Source organism: Aptenodytes patagonicus, chromosome 6, assembly GCF_965638725.1.
Source record: "Aptenodytes patagonicus chromosome 6, bAptPat1.pri.cur, whole genome shotgun sequence".
Classification (NCBI taxonomy): Eukaryota; Metazoa; Chordata; class Aves; order Sphenisciformes; family Spheniscidae; genus Aptenodytes; species Aptenodytes patagonicus.
The window spans coordinates 9,969,330-9,987,223 of NC_134954.1; the positions used below are offsets into that span (position 1 = coordinate 9,969,330).

At 45.1% G+C, this 17,894-nt stretch overlaps 1 protein-coding gene across 1 annotated transcript in view; it reads left to right on the forward strand.

Annotated features, from left to right (window-relative positions):
* The window catches only part of LOC143162600 (putative cation-transporting ATPase 13A5), a 32,200-nt gene that overhangs the window by 6,494 nt on the left and 7,812 nt on the right, over nt 1–17,894 (forward strand). The window contains 20 exon segments of the mRNA XM_076343284.1: nt 378–447; nt 2,640–2,774; nt 5,097–5,169; nt 5,954–6,016; nt 6,019–6,081; nt 6,704–6,792; nt 6,850–6,853; nt 6,935–7,036; nt 7,039–7,103; nt 7,353–7,414; nt 10,087–10,194; nt 10,196–10,235; nt 11,534–11,617; nt 12,716–12,872; nt 14,301–14,418; nt 15,043–15,154; nt 15,157–15,169; nt 15,332–15,495; nt 16,081–16,203; nt 17,022–17,101. Of these exon segments, the coding sequence (XP_076199399.1) occupies nt 378–447; nt 2,640–2,774; nt 5,097–5,169; nt 5,954–6,016; nt 6,019–6,081; nt 6,704–6,792; nt 6,850–6,853; nt 6,935–7,036; nt 7,039–7,103; nt 7,353–7,414; nt 10,087–10,194; nt 10,196–10,235; nt 11,534–11,617; nt 12,716–12,872; nt 14,301–14,418; nt 15,043–15,154; nt 15,157–15,169; nt 15,332–15,495; nt 16,081–16,203; nt 17,022–17,101 (1,725 nt within the window).

Below are 17,894 nucleotides of genomic sequence, written 5' to 3' on the forward strand. Positions count from 1 at the left end.
TCATCTTCTCAGTGATACCAGGCTAAGTCTGGGGAAAACACCACCGGTTCCACCTGGGGTTCAGGGCACAGCAAGCCGTGACTGGCTTCCTTCGGCATCATCTCCTTAAAAGCCCTCTAGAAAGCTCATCACAGGGTTTAGCAGCAAACTGATGATCTTTTCAACAAAGAAACAGTAAAATTCTGCCTCTGTGTAAAGTCCTCTCGGATACAATAGCTTCCTGACAGGTTTATCTGTCCTGCTCAGCTGTACGGTGCCCCCAGGACTTAATTTTTTAGGTAAGTGTTAATGTAATTTGAGCGCACAGTTTTCCACGTGAAGTCTTACCCTATGTGACTAAGCTACAACATGGGGAAGTCTTCTCTACCTTCCGACAGGCAGCTGGTGTGTGGGCCTAATGCCATCAAAGTTGAAATTCGTCCTATTTGGAAGTTACTTTTTAAAGAGGTCAGTAAGTCAGACTAGCACTTGGTGGGACAGGTTTGAAGTATTTGAAGACTTTACCTGGGCACACGGGGATGGGGTGATTGGTGCTTCATAGGCATAAGCCATGGAGGAAAGTTGGTGAACCTCCTTTGTAACTATTAGCGCACATTCCTGGCAGAAGGTTACAGGGAAGAATATAAAGCTAAGAGGATGCTTGGTGCTGCATACTTATAACAGCTAAATGTTTCCCTTGTGATGACTGTGTCCCTTCTTGTAGAGCAGTAGTGGGGGGGACTGATGTCCTTCTCTGCTCTAGACCCTTATTCCCGACTGAACATCTCCCATGAGCTGGGACATCTTGCCTCGTGACTGAGCAGTGACCTGCACCTGGAGTGCTTGTGCTTTCTGCAACTGCTAGGCCTGACCATAGCCACATCAGTAACTGTCCTTTCATGTAGGCTCTTGGTAATGATCTGCATTGAAAATTTTGTTGGTACAACTAAGGCACACTTGTTCCTCTTTAACAGCCTTGTTTCAGTAGTCCAAAGGTAGTCCAAAGCATTGTACAAGCTTGCTTGTGGCCTCAACAGCAGTGTAAATTGGGAGTGTGCTTTAGAATAGAGGAAAACACTTGCAAAATTCCTATTTTATAGTTGCCTTGTTCACCTAGTAACTTCCTTTTCTCCTACAACATAGATGCAAGACAATTTTTTTTCCCTGCATAAATAAGGACACACTGCAAGACTGTTCTTCCTCTACAGAGGACAAAACAAACACATCTTGTGGAGAAGAGAGACACGTATGGATGGTTACTTTCTGAGTTTGCATATAGAAATGCTGGATGTATTTTTTTGCCAACCTGTAAGCAGAGGTTTTGCATGCAGGATATTGTCATGTCATCTGTGTTCGCTTTAGTGGATTATGGGTGCTACATCAATGTCTTTAAAACAAAAAAGAGCTATGAATGCTGGGACTCCAAGCTAGCATGTGTCTGAACTTTAAGTGGAGTTTGTTTGAAACCCTACAAAATACATGAAAATCTCCAGGGTTCCTGAAATTGGTTGGATTTGATGTTACCAACCTTTTAGTGCCCCCTGGAGATGGTTTTGAAGAGAACTCTAGTGTAGCACTCTAAAAAGTTTATTTAATTTGAACTTTGCACTTCCATCCAAGGCTGAAGCTTCATGTTTGCAATATTAATGGTGGTGCCTGGAGGCAGACTGGTCCTCATAAGCTTGTGGTATTTCAGTCCAGATACAGCTTCAGTGGCCGAAGACTGGCATCCTGATTTAGTGTCTCTTTTTCTTTGACATTCAGTAGGGCAGTATTAAATTTTCATTGAGGGACCAAATTTGCCAGATGAATAATTCATTTCAGTTCCAATCTTTATGCAGAAAGCTCTTTCAGAGGCTATTTTCGTTATACCAGGTCTACAGAAAAGTGTCATTCCTTCAGACGAGCCAAGTGGTGGGCAAATCTCTGAAAATCTTCATCGAATTCTTTTGTTGTTAGCTAGATAACACAATAACCAAAATTATATTCCCAGACTTCAGTGTGGCTTGTTGCCTGTTTTAGCATAACACATTAAAATGAGTGATGACTGGTATTGTAAGACTGACGCAATGTAGAGTAGCCAAAAGTGTGGAAGTACAAAGAAATCAAGCCTTCATTTTAGCTGTAGTCTAAGACTGATTACTGATGACTCCACGGACCCTTAGTTCTTTGCCATTTTTCTTTTTCCAGATAAATATCATATTCATAGTGACTTTCTTAAATCACAAAGTATTAAAGACATTTACTGTAATTTGGTCTTTCTTTCACTTTTGGGTAGTATCTCCTGTGTAGCAATTACTTAGTATTGGAAATGTTAAGGTCACCTTTGTTAGATGGCTACAGTGGGAAACCAACTGGCTGGTTTTAAATCTGACTTAAAGCTGCCAGCATAGATGCTGCTGCATAGTAACTGGTTAGCAACAGCTTTTAATTACAAACATCATGAACTACATGTAAGCTGGTAAGTTCAGAGTTGGAGGTTATTAATGCTCTAAAACAGCCATGAAAGAATGCTGCCTTGGGATGGCAAAACAGCCCTTCAAATTGGTGTTTGAGACTCCTGGACACTGTAATGGAATGTTCTCACCTCTTCCCACACTTGATCTCTCCTGATGTGTGTTATGCCCATCCCCTGACAAGTGTTACATTTGCATTTGCAGATCTTAAACCCCTTCTACATGTTCCAAGCCTTCACCCTCATGCTCTGGCTGAGCCAAGGCTACACTGAATATTCAGTGGCTATCATAGTCCTGTTGATCATTTCTGTTGGCTTAACTGTGTACGACCTCAGACAGGTGAGTCTGCCACACAGCTTGCCAGCTCCCCATCCTGCACTCTGCTAGCAATTTCATCTACCACAGATGCAAGTAGCTATTTATATGCTCTTTCTGGTTATTTTTATTGCTGTGTATTCTGCTGTATTACTACAGGTTTATTTCTATAGAAGAGTTGAAAGGGTCATACCTGGGGTCTTGAACTTCCCAAGAATTAAAGATGATCAAAGTCTGATACCTGGTCTTTGTAAGGCTTTATGAAGGTGAACTATATCCATGAGTCTAGTTCCTACTGTGATTTCCAGAGGATTCACTTCTCTTAAGGTTTGCTAAATAGCAGGTCTTAACAGCAAAAAGAAGCATGAATTTTTTATTTCTCAAATTTGTTCAATGCTTCTGTCATGAACGCAGCTGCTTGGAAGCATTTTCTAATAGTCTCAGCTCATTCACTTTTTGACCTCAAGCATTCACCTGTGATAGACCCGAAACCTTCAGTCTCTATGGCAAAGGTAAATAGATTGAGCTGAGCCTTACGCAATGTTTGCCTGCCACGGAGTATCCTCATGCAGCCAGATGAGCTTCCTGGTGCTTCCTGCTGTGGAAACACAGAACACTCTTGCTGGGAGTTGGGAAAACATTTATTTGATTTCTAAGCCCACTTTAAATACACAGGGAAGGCAAAAATCACATGGAGAAAGGACATAATGGGGGAAAAAAGTGAAACTGTGTGAATGAAAGTACAGATGGGGAAGAGTGATAGGAACAGAAGTCTGGCAGAGGCAACGTTTTAGTCTCCCACGTCTAGGTTTTTAGGTATCACATTCCTCTGCATTGTCAAGATTTAAAAGCAAAAACGAACTTGGGGATTCCTGGGTTCTGGTAAATGTTTTGTTAATCTTCAGGAAAAATACAAGGGTTAGAGAACAGCTTTGAGAATTACAGTTCCTCCAGACAGCATGATGTGATTAGAGGTGGTGGCAGGGTGAAGGGAAGGCAGCGCTGGGGTGCACTGACCACGCTCGTATTCTGCTTCAAAGCCAGGCACAGCTCACATTGCCTCCAAGTTCACTGCTAAAATCATTGTTCCTGTGCTGAATTACTGGGAAAGGGCAAGATTCGGCCCTTAGAAAGGTTTCTTGAGAAGGTAATATAGCAAACTGCTCTGTGAAGTACTGCCCAGGAGGAAGCAATAATTTGCCCTTCCAGGAGCTGGCTTTTGTTTGAATCAACTCTGCTTTTCCCTGGGCTGGTAGAGGCACACAGCACGTTCCCCGCATAGGTTCCAGGCCCCCGGCCTCGCTGGGCTTTGGACAGTACGTGCTCACCGGTGCGCTGTGCTGACGAGGCACTCCTGTGCACCCTCTGCCCTGCCAAGGGCATGCTTTTATTGCTGCCTCACACTGGTCTCAGCGAGGGCTTTGTGAATAGCTTGGGCTTTTGCCAGCACAGGTGTGTTGGCTACGCATGACATTTTTGTATCTCTGACTAATATCTGCAGGATGACTAGCGCTCCCATGTCGAACAAGCACTTGCATCTCTTTGAGCGCACCTTTGTACTTAAAGTGTTGGTGTCACGTCCTGGTATTGCAGAGCACAAAGAACAGATAAGGTCTGTTCAGCTCTTTTTTGGCAAGGATGGTTTCATTGTGTGACTGATAGTTTTGGCAGGAAGAATTACAATGTTTGGGGCCTCTGGATATTCTTCAAATTGGCTTGACATCTTCACATGAACAATGCTAATGAAGAAATCCACACTCGGGGATCAGTTTTTTGCAATTGCAACTTTTAAATCAAGATAAGGCATTCTCTAATGGCCTTGCAATGACAGTTGACTTCATCATTATCTCAGGATATGTAATTGTCTGAATTAGATTGCAAAAACTGGCAGAGCACAGACACCTAGCTAAATTAGAATTTCTGTTTTTCTTCTTACAATGGCAGTTTTGTAACGATAGTCTTTACAACTTGGTTGTCCTGTTGATAGCCTCTGAGCAAGGATCAAACTGTTGAGCACAAAGAAACCCTCTACGAAGGGACTGTAGATAGCAACACTGCAGCTAAGGAGACTTACTCTGGCACGAAGCAGGAACAGCCTGAATGTTGAGGGAGATGCAGCAGCATGAATCGGAAGCAAACAGAAAATTAGGTCCATGTTCCCACAGCAGCTTGTTCTAGGTTAACTCAATGAACTTGCATCCTGACTTCTAACAAGCGCTGTGAAACCTCCCTGGGATAACTCAGCAGAGTTCAGTTTCTGTGATGTTAGCGTGATCACTGAATTGTAACCTACTGCTTCACTTGAGTATTGGTGTTTCGACACTCCAATTGCTTTCCCATCAACAGCAGTCTACCAAGCTGCACGACATCATTGAGGAGCATAACAAAGTCCAGGTTACAGTCTCCACGAAGAGCAAAGGTGAGTCATCTGTGTCTCATTTTCCTCACCAGCCCGTATAATTAACTAACGTGTTGAAATGTATCTGGAATTGCACAGCTCCTGTTGGTTTCTACGGCTGAAATGTGAAGGGCGAGCTGCAGGGAGAATGGGGCAGAGGGAGGTGAGCCGGGCAGGGCAGTGAGAAGTGTGGGCACAGCCTATGTGGTGTGGTAATGATGCATCTGTATCTGTGGCATCTCTAATGATATAGGTGAACCTAGTAATTTGTGTTAAGAGTTGAGAATGGCTTGGAAAATTTAATTTCACAAACAAGCAACTAGATAACAACTCTGGCCTTCTGAGACCTGCTTCCCTGCTCTGCTATAGGCTACTTTCACAATCTTAAGTAGCTTGTGAGCGATTTTCAAGGAGTCTAGATATATGGCTCCCACTGAGGTATGCGCTTTCTTTCCTGTGTCTCAGTTCCTTGCCCGTAAACTAGGGGTTATGGCTATTTTTGCCTCCCAAAGATGTTGAGATGGGCAACTGCTAGGGTGATGGGAGATGTAAAGGCCTTGGACAGGTTTTCTTGGTCAAAGTGTTTTATGGACACTAAGCAAATAAAACTGAAGACAACCACTTGGAGGGAGATGTTTAGACAAGGGCCGATCTTTGTGCTGTTGCTTTTCAGTCAGTATTATTTCTAAGAAGCGCTGGCCTTATATCATGCAGTGTAGAAGTTTAGTGATGATGTGTGTGCCTTGAGACTTTAATTGCCCAGAACTTGTGCACAAGTAAAGTTGATTTTTGTATTATTCTACAGGTTGCAAAGAGCAGGAGTCTTGTTACTTAGTCCCTGGAGACATGTTTCTTTTAGATGGAAGAAAGCTCTCCCATGTGATGCTGTCCTGATTGATGGAAGCTGCATTATGGATGAAGGTATGCTCACAGGTGCAGCCTTGGAGTTTGAAATGCTAACACCCTGTGCAGATTGTCTGTCAGGGAGATGTCTCTATCTGTTCTGACAGCAAATTGTTTACTATTTATTAGAGTAGTTTGCAGCAGGAGGTGGAAAAACTGTGGCTTGAATAATTCGCAGTTGTCTTGAGCTTTTGACCACTGCCATTGTGTAATATGCATTTCTTATCCACATTAAAACCAAGTAGAATTAATATACTGTCAGGAGTAGAAAGTGAAAATACATACTCAGTGTATGAGTATCTTTTGAGTTTTCAGATTCTGATCTTGCAGCAGTTCTGTTCAAGCAGGCAATGTATGAGCACAGGGGTCAGTGTGATACCTAAACATCGAGGCACTACAAGGCATGAACTTGAGTCAGGGGAAAAATTTGGCCCAAGCCCATTGATAGAAAATGCTCAGAGAAGCCATCTGATGTACTCTGAAACTAGAACTATAATGGCTGTCACCACAAATCCACATGTGTAAGTACATAAGCAAGCTAATTAGTCAGGTAAGTTTGAGCACACCTAAAGGGTGCTGTCACTTTCTAACATGCAGAGTCTGATAGACTTTTAAATCCCCCTTAAGTGAAGCTGCACGCTGTTGTTCTTAGGTGAAAGCATTCCGGTTACCAAAACCCGCTTGCCCCTTGTGGAGAGTCTGATGCCCTGGAAAGAACAAAGGACAGATGGACAGAACAAAGCAGAATAAATCTGTCATCCCCGGGGGCAGAGCTTGGGGCGCGTTGCTCCTGGGCAGGAGGGTTGGACCCCCCGAGAGTGGCGGTAGCAGGGGAGGGAGGCTGTTCCCACCCCACCGCCCCTGTTGCTCTCACTGTTTGCAGAAGCCGGCGGCAGATGTGGTGGCTATGGCCCTGTGCCTCTCGCTATCCCCGCTGCCTTGACAACAGGCACCGTTTATGCCCAAAGGAGGATGAAGAAAAAGATGATTTCTGCACCAGACCACAGAGGATTAATATCTGTGAGCAGATCAACCTTGTTTGCTTTGACAAAGTAAGGCGCTTCCTGGGGCACTGAAAGATGCTGGGGGCTGCTAGGAACACGGGATATTTTTTTTTCCCACCCCATCTACCCTGATCTAACCCCAGGGAAAAATCCGCTACAGGTGCCCGTGCAGCAGGGTCACGCTGTGGGCAAGAGGCTTTCCTTAACCTGCCCGGGAGCTGGGGAAGGACATCTGGGAACGTGGCAGGAGGAAGGGGTGGGCAATAGCAGGGTAACTAGATATTTATTTAAATTTAGACGGGCATGCTGACAGAAGATGGACTGGACCTGTGGGGCGTCATCCCTTCCGAGGGAAGCCGGTAAGGAAAGGATTTAATTTAGCAAGAACTAATCTCCAGTGTGAATGTATTGCCCAAACGTCTAGTTAGGAGGCAGACAGTTGCATAGGATACAGAGAGACAACAAATAGCATGCAGTGAGAGATGTTCGGGTGCATTTGGGGAGGCAGAGTACAATGGGTGTCCCTGCTCCCTACTCAGCTCCTTCCCTCTGAGGAGGGCATCTGGGTGCTGCTGTGGCAGGCGTAGTCATAAAGGTTGCTGCTAATTCAAGGCAAACAGAAGTCAGCAGCAGCATGAGTGCTTTTAATTACCCTGAGGGGATTTGGAAAATATGCACAGAGCTTTTCAATTATGTCATTCTCAGCACAGTTCAATAAATATTCTTAACCTAGTCAATAAACCTTTCATCATTTAAATGTTAGGATAATGCTCCTTCTGTTGAAATTAAGTGTTGCTGACTTTGGTGCCTGTCAAATCTCACCTACCTTCTGTAAATGCTGTGGAAAAAAAAAAAAATCCATGAGACCACAGATCAGACCTGCAAAGCTCAGGTGTCCTTAAGAACTCCCTCAAATCCATGGCAGGCTCCATCTCAATTCCAAGCCCAAAGACTATTGAAATCCTCAAGAAATAACCACTATGAAAACATTAAACTTTACTATATCCAGAATTACACTATTTAACTCATATTACTGTAATACAATAACAGACTTCAGCTCTGCAGTGCATGTTATGCCAAACTCAATTTTATCTTTTGCAGTGGCCAGGACAAATCACACACCCCACGTCAACTCCCAGGTTTCATTAGTAGTTGTTAATATATCAGATACTTCAACACCACAGAGATAATCATGCCATAATGAATGAAAGGATTAATTCATTGTGAGAGGAGAAAAATCACATTCCCAATACTACCTCAAAGGACAGAGAGAAAATTACTATCTGATCCAAATTAATGAGAAGAGATTAATAAGTGTCAACCAATAAAATACTCTTCCAGTGGGACCAAACCGCTGGCACACGGGACAGTCTCTTCTTGGCCCCCCTCCAGCGCACCAGGCAGGCCACGCTGAATAGGTGCACGTTGAACAGGCTTGGAGCCCACCAAAGGCAGACAGCTCATGGTAGTGCCAGAATGGTTTCCATCAAGGTAGCCTTGCAGGTAGCGTCTGCTCACATGAGCAGCAGAACAAAACTGGATCCATGTATCGGAATAAGTTCACTTAATAAAAAAACCCTTTGCAAGGTGTCAAAACATAAGGCTGTCTTTGCAGACGTGTCCAATCTGCACCCAGCTGGGAACCAGGGCTGGTGGCTTGCTAAAACACAAGAAGGAGCTATTGCTGTCTGCATTGATCTCATTAGCCTATTTGCATAATTACTCTTTCTTAAATGTTCACATCTTTAAACATGTTATAAGACTAGCTGTCAGCTAAGCTGAATACTGTGAGGCAATGACAACAAAGAAATTTCATCCAACTTGCAAAATATCCTATTGTACGTTTAATAAGATATAAATGTTTGTTGGTTTTATGTGGTGTTTAGCAGTTTCACGGTGTCTCTCAAGTATTAATTAATTAATAAGCCAATTATGACCAGGCTGAGAACAAGGTATAATTTGCTGGAAACAGAACAGACTTGGATGGCCCAGGGGGACAACAGGTCCCGGATTCATTGTTCCTTTTGATAGAGCTGCGAGCTGTCATGCTGCTCGCTTCCAGATGCGTTTCACTGTGCCTGTGTTAGTAACAGGGGATGCTAGTGGTTATCAAAGGTAAATAAAATCTGTTTAAATTTCTCCTTAACGTGCCAGCATAAATGGTAATGGGCTGTGATCTGGTCTGGCAAACACAGCTTGTCAGCCAGCCAGTTTCTTAGGGGGAAAAATGTGTGTGTGAGAAGAGAGGACTCCGAGAAATGACTCCATGATGAAATTGTAGAGCCTTCCTGCTGCCCAGCTTCACACGTGTTCGGTCTGTACTGCGGGGCCAAGAAGGGAATAAACCTCAAGGTTTTCCACAGAAAGAAATTGGGGCATGAATCTTTGACAGTGTGCCTTGGTGTAACTCAATAGGAGTCAACCAATGCACCCATTTTTAAAGCCAAGGTGTGAGGGACAATCATCTGGTGTCTGTGGATATGCAGATGTAAAATCTACAGTTGGAATTGAAGGTCGGGCTCCTCGTGGCTCTCCCATGTCGCTCCCGGGGGTGTGGAGTGCAGGCTGCTGGTGCTCATCCACCCCGGTGGGTGCAGAGCACCAGCCTGAGCAGATGCACCCCCTTTCCGTACTGCAGCTTCACAAAGCTTCTCCTAGGGCGCTTTGCCAAAATTCTTTGAGATCCCTGCTGTAAGTTGTTTCCTCTCAGTGTCTTCTCTGCTTTGTCTAATACCAAACAGCAATTGCCAAGCAGGACTCCCGTGCCTGTGCCAGCCCCTCTGAGTTTTTTTTACCATCTCAGTTACTTTGTGTCAAGCTGAACTTGTGCCAATTAATTACCGGGTACTTCTTAGTCTCCTGAATGCATCTGACTTGTTATCAGAAGGATGGGTAGGACAGTGTGTTGCTTGCTGTTACTGGGCTCAGCTCCACTCAATGCAGCAGAGCAGCACCTGTAAGCATCAGCTGAGGACTTATGTCTCTTCATCCCTCTTGTAAGTGCTCCCACTAACCCTCTGCTTTTAATCAGGTTTCAGAAAATCCGTAAGTTCCCATCCAGCACTCCTCTGCCCTGGGGACCCGTGTGCGGAGCCATGGCAAGCTGTCATTCACTGGTTCTTTTGGCCAAGAAGATTCAGAGATCCACTGGACTTGAAAATGTTTGAGGGCACACACTGGGTAATGTGACTTGCATCCTCTACGTACATCCAAAGCACAGGACAACCCCAACCCAGCCCATGGGGGTTTACTCACAAGCCAAGCTCAAATACGTGCCTGTAGGAGAAACTCCTTTTCAATCCTGGTCATAAGAGCTGGAATTTGCTCTGTTATTTCTACTAACTGCATGGCAGACTTGCAGCACTGCAGCTGCTTTTTGATAGTCCAGCGATCATTTTCCTTGGGGCTGCCTGAATTTGCTCTCTTAATTTGATTTGGAAACACCGGAGTGTAAGGAAGAAGAGGAGGAGCCTGGTTGCTGCTTGCTGGAAGCAGGGGATCGGACCACGCTGTTGACCACGCGGTGCGCTGACTGCAAGTCAGCCAAGGAAACACACGGGCAGGTTTTTATACCCTTATGCTAAAGGCTGTTATCTCTGATTAGCGAAGGGACATCCCTATGGAGAAACCAAGGCTGGAGCGTCCAGCTGAGTGAACAGCAAGTCGCAGAGAGAACTGGGGAGGAGGCGAGAGATTGAGCCTTGGGGCTCATCTGTGGGGATGGAGGGTTGCTTGGGTGGGAGCAGGACAGGAGGAGACACGAGAAGGAAAGGGGCTGCTCTTCTCCCTCCCGTGTCCTAGCCTGGAGGGGTTCTGGGTCTCTTCAGTTAACTGCCTTGTCACCTTTTCTCCTTCACCCTTTTGCTCAAGAGAGATTAATCAGTAAGCAAAACAGATGGCAGCTCTTTCAGCAGCACTGCGGGAAGGGATCAGGCTGGTGCTCGCTCCTGTGGAAGCGCAGGCAGCAGCAGAGCCACGTGACAGCAGAGGGGGACTATGAGGGTGAATGAGCCTTGGCAGCACATAAAGTAACAGAGCTGGAGGGCTAAAAGCATCCTACGCTGAAAATTACCACCCTGTTTCTGCATAGAACTTCAGTGAGAGTCTTTTAAAAGCAGGAGACTGGAAGATAAAACCAGCTAGATAAGGATAATTATTTCTCTTTCCCTTCATCATTGATACAGCATTAAATTTATGTGGAACTTGAGTTTAGAGAAACCACAAAATTTGACACAGGTTTTTACTCATCAAGTCAAAAGATGCAAGGCCATGTAGGCTTCTGCTAAGGACACAGGCTGCAGGGAGGCTGTCACTGACGATGGATAGGAAGACCTATTAGATCATAACAAAACACTTCTGCAACTGGGTGCCAACAGTAAGGGGGAAACACGCTCCCATGTGCCGCTGCCCCTGCTTTAACAGACAGGTGTGAAGCCAGAAAAAAAAAAGCATCAGAAATAGTGCTTTTCCTTATACAGGAGACAGATGACTCCAGCACAGCTCAGGATGGGGCTGGTGTTCTCGACACCTGCATTGTTAGACCAGGGCCGAAGGCCAGCAGTGTAAGTCCAGTTCTTTCTGAGAATGAATATTCTGTGTTTTCAACCTGCAGCATGTGCAAACTCCTAGCGCATGCGCTATTCATTTACCTGGGCTAGCAGCTGCAAAATGCCTTTCAGCCACTCTCGGTACTGTATTGCATCTCCTCCCAAAACACCCTGGAAGCATAGAACCAGAAAAGCAAATTCTGATTAAAGTGGAGATGCTGCTCTGAAGTGGCATCTAAAGCACTTCATGTGCCTTAAAAGCCCTTCATTTCCAACTTCATTATTTGCACTAATAAAAGAATCAGACTTCTCTGAGTCCTCACCCTGTAAAGCTGCTGGCAAAATGAAACTGCATGATCAGTCTTAGTGGAAACTAATGCAGAGAAACCATGTAAACAGAATAAATGTCTAAAGCAAGAGTTTATCTGCAGGAGGAGGCAATGTGAGTACCGACAAAGCATTACAGCTAGAAGCATGGACGTGGGTCCACAAGTCCTGCTAGTAATGGTCGTGCAACCCCACTTGCAGATTTATCAGCATCACCCCAAAGCACGGTGTTATTTGCCTCACTCTTCTCTTGAAAGCGCACTTAGGAAGCCCCAAGTTTTGACAGTTAAAAATTATGTTTCTAGTCCAAATGTTGAACCAGCCAGCATCCTACCAGTGGAAGGAGTGTGATTTCTGCTACCAATACCAGGAAGACAGTGCTGTGGCAAGGAAGTCGATCTTGTTTCTAGGATTGCTCTGTTCCCATGGTAATGTCACTGTAACACATCAAATTTCAGTTCCCAGGACTGTAAATGGAGGAATATTACATTAATATGTGGTTATTAAGAGAAAGAATGGGACAAAGCCTGGAAAACCAGTTAAATATAAAGGAAAACATTGGGATTCCTGGGAAGTACACTGGGAAGACAGACTTGTTGAGACTGCAGTTCCTAAACTTGTAATCAGTGATTTGATCCCATAGCCAGAAGGCAGCAAAAGTGAAATAATCTCCTATTAATAATAAATCACCGTAGCAAGAAAGTCTCAATTGAGCTGAAGTTCAGAAGGGATTTGCCTTGTGTAATCAATGACTTAAATAACATCTCACTCTCCTGACCTCTCCAGGCTCCCGTGGAAGGAATAGCAATCCTACATCAATTCCCATTTTCTTCTGGGCTGCAGAGGATATCTGTTGTTTCACAGAAGAGCGGAGAGGAACAGTACGACCTGTACATGAAAGGAGCACCAGAAATAGCGTCCAGCTTTTGTACAAAAGAAACCGGTATAGAACTGGGAAAGGGCAACTTTACAGTGTTTATTTGGACTTAATCCAAACCAGAGTTTATGTTGGGGCTCTAATCCTACAAGGTTTTCAGCGCTCACTCTTCCCACTGGCCACGCTGCAACTGCATGTATATGTCTTCCCACAAGCAAGCCTTGGGCTTGTTAAACGTCATTAGTTAATACTACAAACAAGTTTTCCTTGCTTGTTTGTAAGTTAAAGATGCACACAGCCCAACAGCTAGTGAGATGCACAGCCTGAGGTTCAGCCCCTATACATCCCTTAGCTGACTTGCATCAGCTGAAGATATAGCGCACAAATAATGCTGCTATGTCGAGATACCCAGAGCAGATGTAGGATCATGGTAATTGCATGTGTCAGAGCAAGCCTGTTGTGCTGTACAAGTTCTTAAATTTCCTGCTAATTTATTGCCCTGTAAATTCAGCATTGAGTTACTGACCCAGCTTGCAAAGGCTTTAAATCTCAGCGATGGGAAACTTGCTGTGGACATGCAAATTACTGTTATTAAGGATAATTGGTATTAACACTTGAGCCAAGACTTCTGTCCCCTCTCTGCAAGTAAACATAGGCTTTTCTTTTTTGTACATGAACAATATTATAGGCTTATACTTAATTTTTTCTGCAAACTTGAAACTCGGGTCACATTCATTGAATATGTCAAATGGATGCCAAGCAAACACAGCACCAATGGTCTGTGGCTTTGTGGTTTGTTATTTCAGATGGCACTGACCTGAAAACAGGTGAAAATGGTTTTGAGGGACAATGGAAAGATTTAGTTTAGAACCACCTAATATCTAATGACACAAACCTCCAAACAAGTCAACATCAGCAAGAAAAATGTCTTCAAAATTATTTTCCACTTTCTCAGGTTTCTAAATAGCTCATCTTATCCTGTCCTGATTGTTTCTATATTGATTACAGCTTAATGAATAATTAGGTACTGCACTGTAAAGCTGTGATTGCAGTAGGTAGTGACTACAAAATACTGCAAAGTTAAAAGGAGCTCTTTGCTTTTAGAGTCACGGGAATGATCAGAGAATTGAAAATTTAGGATTTGGGAGAATTCCTACATTGAGGTATAAACAAAAACAATTTCCTCAGTCACTCAGTATGTACGCAGTAAAGCTTAGGACAGAATTATGGAGTCAGTTATTTGTCCTCTGCCCAGTAATTCATCTTATCTACCTGCACTTTAACATGCATTTAAAAAGTATAACATAGATGCAGAGATCACTTATTTGAACAGTCAGTTACACAGCCTTGATACAAAACAGCTGACTTCTATGAAAGGCCACAGTGCTGTAACTAAGGCTATAAAGTGATTTAAAGGACAGGCATTTAACCCTAGAAAAGCAATCAGCAAGGATGGAATATTCTAACCATGAAACTTTTTTTTCCTGTAAACAGTCCCAGCTAACTTCTTAAAGGAGCTTGAGATGTACACAAGCCAAGGCTTCAGAGTCACTGCGCTGGCCCATAAAGTGCTAAACCTAGGAAAGGATGTAGACGTGAGCAATCTAGAGAGGTAAGGCGTGCTGATGAGCCGCTGTTATCGCTGTGGGGTTGCTTTGCTATCTACTTGCTATGACCTGCCCCAAACCAACCTGCCCTGACCCAAACCTTCCCCTCCTCTCCTGCCAAAGGAAGCCTATTGGGAAGCTGTACCATATAACACCTTCCTCTCAGCAGATGCCGATTACACTGTTAATTGCCTGCTTTACTACTGCCCTTGCAAGGCTCACTGAGCTGAACTTCAGCATCTGTTATCAAAGGGTAATGAAAGCTGGTTATTATGCTTCTATATGGCAACGGATTGGGACTGCAATAGAAATTCTGTATGCCATAATCTGTGGGTTTCAGCCAGCTAGTTCCTGCAAATCCTTGTCCCTCTCTCTGTACATGCATCTCTGCTGTATTGCTCCTTCCTAGAGACAGCAATGTAGCGGATCAGCAGCTTGGCTGAAGCTGCAGAAATGTTGGTGCTTGTTGAGCGTTCCTTGTCTTGAACTCATAGCAGTTGTGTTTCCCTGCAGAGCAAGCACGTTTCCCACCGAGCACAGCTTTCCCACTGAACAAAAACCATAGGGAGAGTCTTGCTCTCTGTGCCGCCCACGGGAAATGGCATGTTTGTTTCTGTCCTTGCTCCAAGAGAGGAGGTAGAGTCTGGGCTGGCATTCCTGGGCCTCCTGGTGATGGAGAACCCCCTGAAGCAGGAGATGAAGCCCATACTATGAAAGCTGGCTGCCGCCTGCATCAAGAGCGCGTCATGGTCACAGGTAAATGCCCCCAGGCTTCTCCTGTGGCCATGCTGGCTGCTGCGGGGCACACAGGAGAGATTCACTCCTCCAGCATCCTCCATTGCATGTCCATGGTCTTTACCTGGGCTGCTACCGAGCTATGGCAGATGTGAGAAGTCTGCATCTCCACTATCCTTGCAGGGGACAACCTGCGGACAGCTGTCACGGTGGCCAGGAACGCAGGTATGATTCACATGGGCAGCAAAGTCACCCGTGTCGAAGGAAACAAACCGGAGAGCTTCGCTCCAGCTTCCATTGCCTGGCAATTGGCAGAAGACAGCAAAGCAAACACAGCTGCTCCCCGTGTAAGCACAGCCAGGGATGGTTGCTTTTGGGTGCCAGGGGGAATTAACGAAGCTTTTAATGTCTAATTAATGTCTAATGTCCAGGCTCTCAGGCCTGGGCTCCTTGCTAAGGATTTGGAAGTAGCTCTGAGGAACAGAGGAAACCTGGGGGGTAGTTCGTATCTACCCCAGGGTATATGGAGGTGTGGTATGGACCATGCACCTATTAGGGAAAAATAATTAATACAGTGGCTCTTTGCTCAGGGCAACATGCAAGATAACTACACGAATAACTGGCAAGGCTCTGCAGATGCAGTGGCCACTTCAATCACACTTGAAGTGTGCAGAATTAGTGCAATTATACGTACTGGTCTGCGTGACTATTTGCTGGACTAAACTTCAGTGTCTAAACTAGCAGCCTGTGGCTAACAGGGATTAGTTATGCATGGAAACACAGCTAGAAAATCAAGTACTGCCAGGCGTAAAGTTTTACAAAAGGATGCTGCAGAAGGCTGTGTCCCTGGTTGCCTGGTGGGAGGCTGACGAGGTGGAAGTGAAATGGCATGTATGACCTCAGTCTGAGAATAAATGCTGTCTTATTTCTAGGAGGTACGTGCTAATACTGAGCAAAAGATCACCTTGGAAGGAGAAACCTGCAACTACCATTTTGCAATGAATGGAAAGTCCTATCAGATTATTGTAAAGCACTTCTACAACTTGCTGTCAAAAGTAAGTTCAGAGGAAACAAAGCACTTACTTGCCCTCCCTGTTTTATTAAGTGGCAGTGGTGTTCCAGCTGGAGAAAGGTGTTTTTCTGTCGGTAGCTGTAGTGTTGTCACTTCATATTTTTGACAACTCCGGGCAGCCTCCCACCATGCCTCATGTTTAACCCAAACAGCTTGCTTTCAGCATCTTCTAAGACCTCAAGTGACAGGGGTGGCTGTGGTGCTGCAAGCAGCTGCGCAGTGGAGTTACTGCATGGCCAACTTCCCAATTTCAGTTTAATTAAAAACATCAACCCCATTCCCATGTACCACTACCATAGCTGGCAATGGCCTCTGCTCAGCAGGGGCATCAGGAACACGAAATACCCACATCTAGCAGCAGAAATCTTCAACTCCTGTAACCCGGTCCATAAAATAACTCGTGCTGGGACAGATTTTTGGATTTTATACTCTCTGGCCAGATTTTCAGGTAGGAGGAACCTCAGGCTGAGCAGTGTTATCGCTGCTGTCATCAACCATCTGTTCTGCACTTGGGAAACACTTACAATGCCTTGCTGCTCTAAGGGCTGCTGCAGAGTACATGGTGATCGCTGGCTTCCCAGCATCTCCTACAGAGCAGGCAAGGCAGAAAACAGAGCATGATAAATCTGATGTTAGAGGAAACCTGAATCCTAAGGGTAGCAAAACCATGGTAGTGTTTGGGAGACAGGATTAGAGGGTTTTACAGGTGTCAGGCACCCTTCAGGGAGGCCTGATCCTGCCTTGGTGGAGCGATGGAGGCACAAATGCCTGCCCAAGCCAGCCCGTTGCTCTTTCTTGTAGATACTGGTGAACGTGACTGTCTTTGCTAGGATGTCTCCTGGCCAGAAGTCCAGCCTCGTTGAAGAGTTTCAGAAACTCAAGTAAGGTTCTCTTTTTTGTTTTCTTCTTGAACCAAACCAATAATGTGTTTTCGTGTGATCGTCCCGGCTAGCTCTGCTCCAGGTCCATCTTTCCAACCCTCCCTTCCTCCACACATGACCCCTGTTCACATCCTTTGTGGCTGCCTTCCTCCCGGTTCCCCTACAGGGAACCCTCTGCATCAGGAGTACTTGCACCCCTCACTCAGACTTAGCCACTGCTTCTCACTGGTGCAGTACAGAAAGCAGCATTAAATGAGGCTGAGATAAAAATACAGAGGCAGACCCCCACATATACAAATAGCCCCCACCCCCAGCAACCCTTGCATGGCCGCTGGCGCTGTCCTGGCTGCAGCTTTAGCAAAGCTGAAAACAACCTGACGCAGTTAGGAGTTTGACCTCAAAGATGCTCCTTCAGGTCCCCCAAAGGAATGTTTCCTCCCCCAAACAGGACTCACGGTAACTATGGATATTGCTTGCTAAGCGTAAACAAGGCACAATACCTTTCTGAAAAAGAAACAGTTAATTATTGGTTTTGAGGTGCTTCCTCTGGGGATGAAGTTCCCTGCCCTCTCAGAGGGACCTCACGTGTGGTGGTTTGGGAGCTACTGTATTATTTCAGCAGTTCCTGTGTCTTTGGGTCTACAAAGACAGTCGAGGAGAAAATGCCGATAAAAGCCAAGCTGCAGCCGCAGGAGCTGCTGCAAACATGCACACCCTGCTCCCTTTCTGGGGCCCCTGCTACCAAGGGGAAAACACTGTCTGGAATAAAGTGGCAGCATTCCCTTTCCCGTTA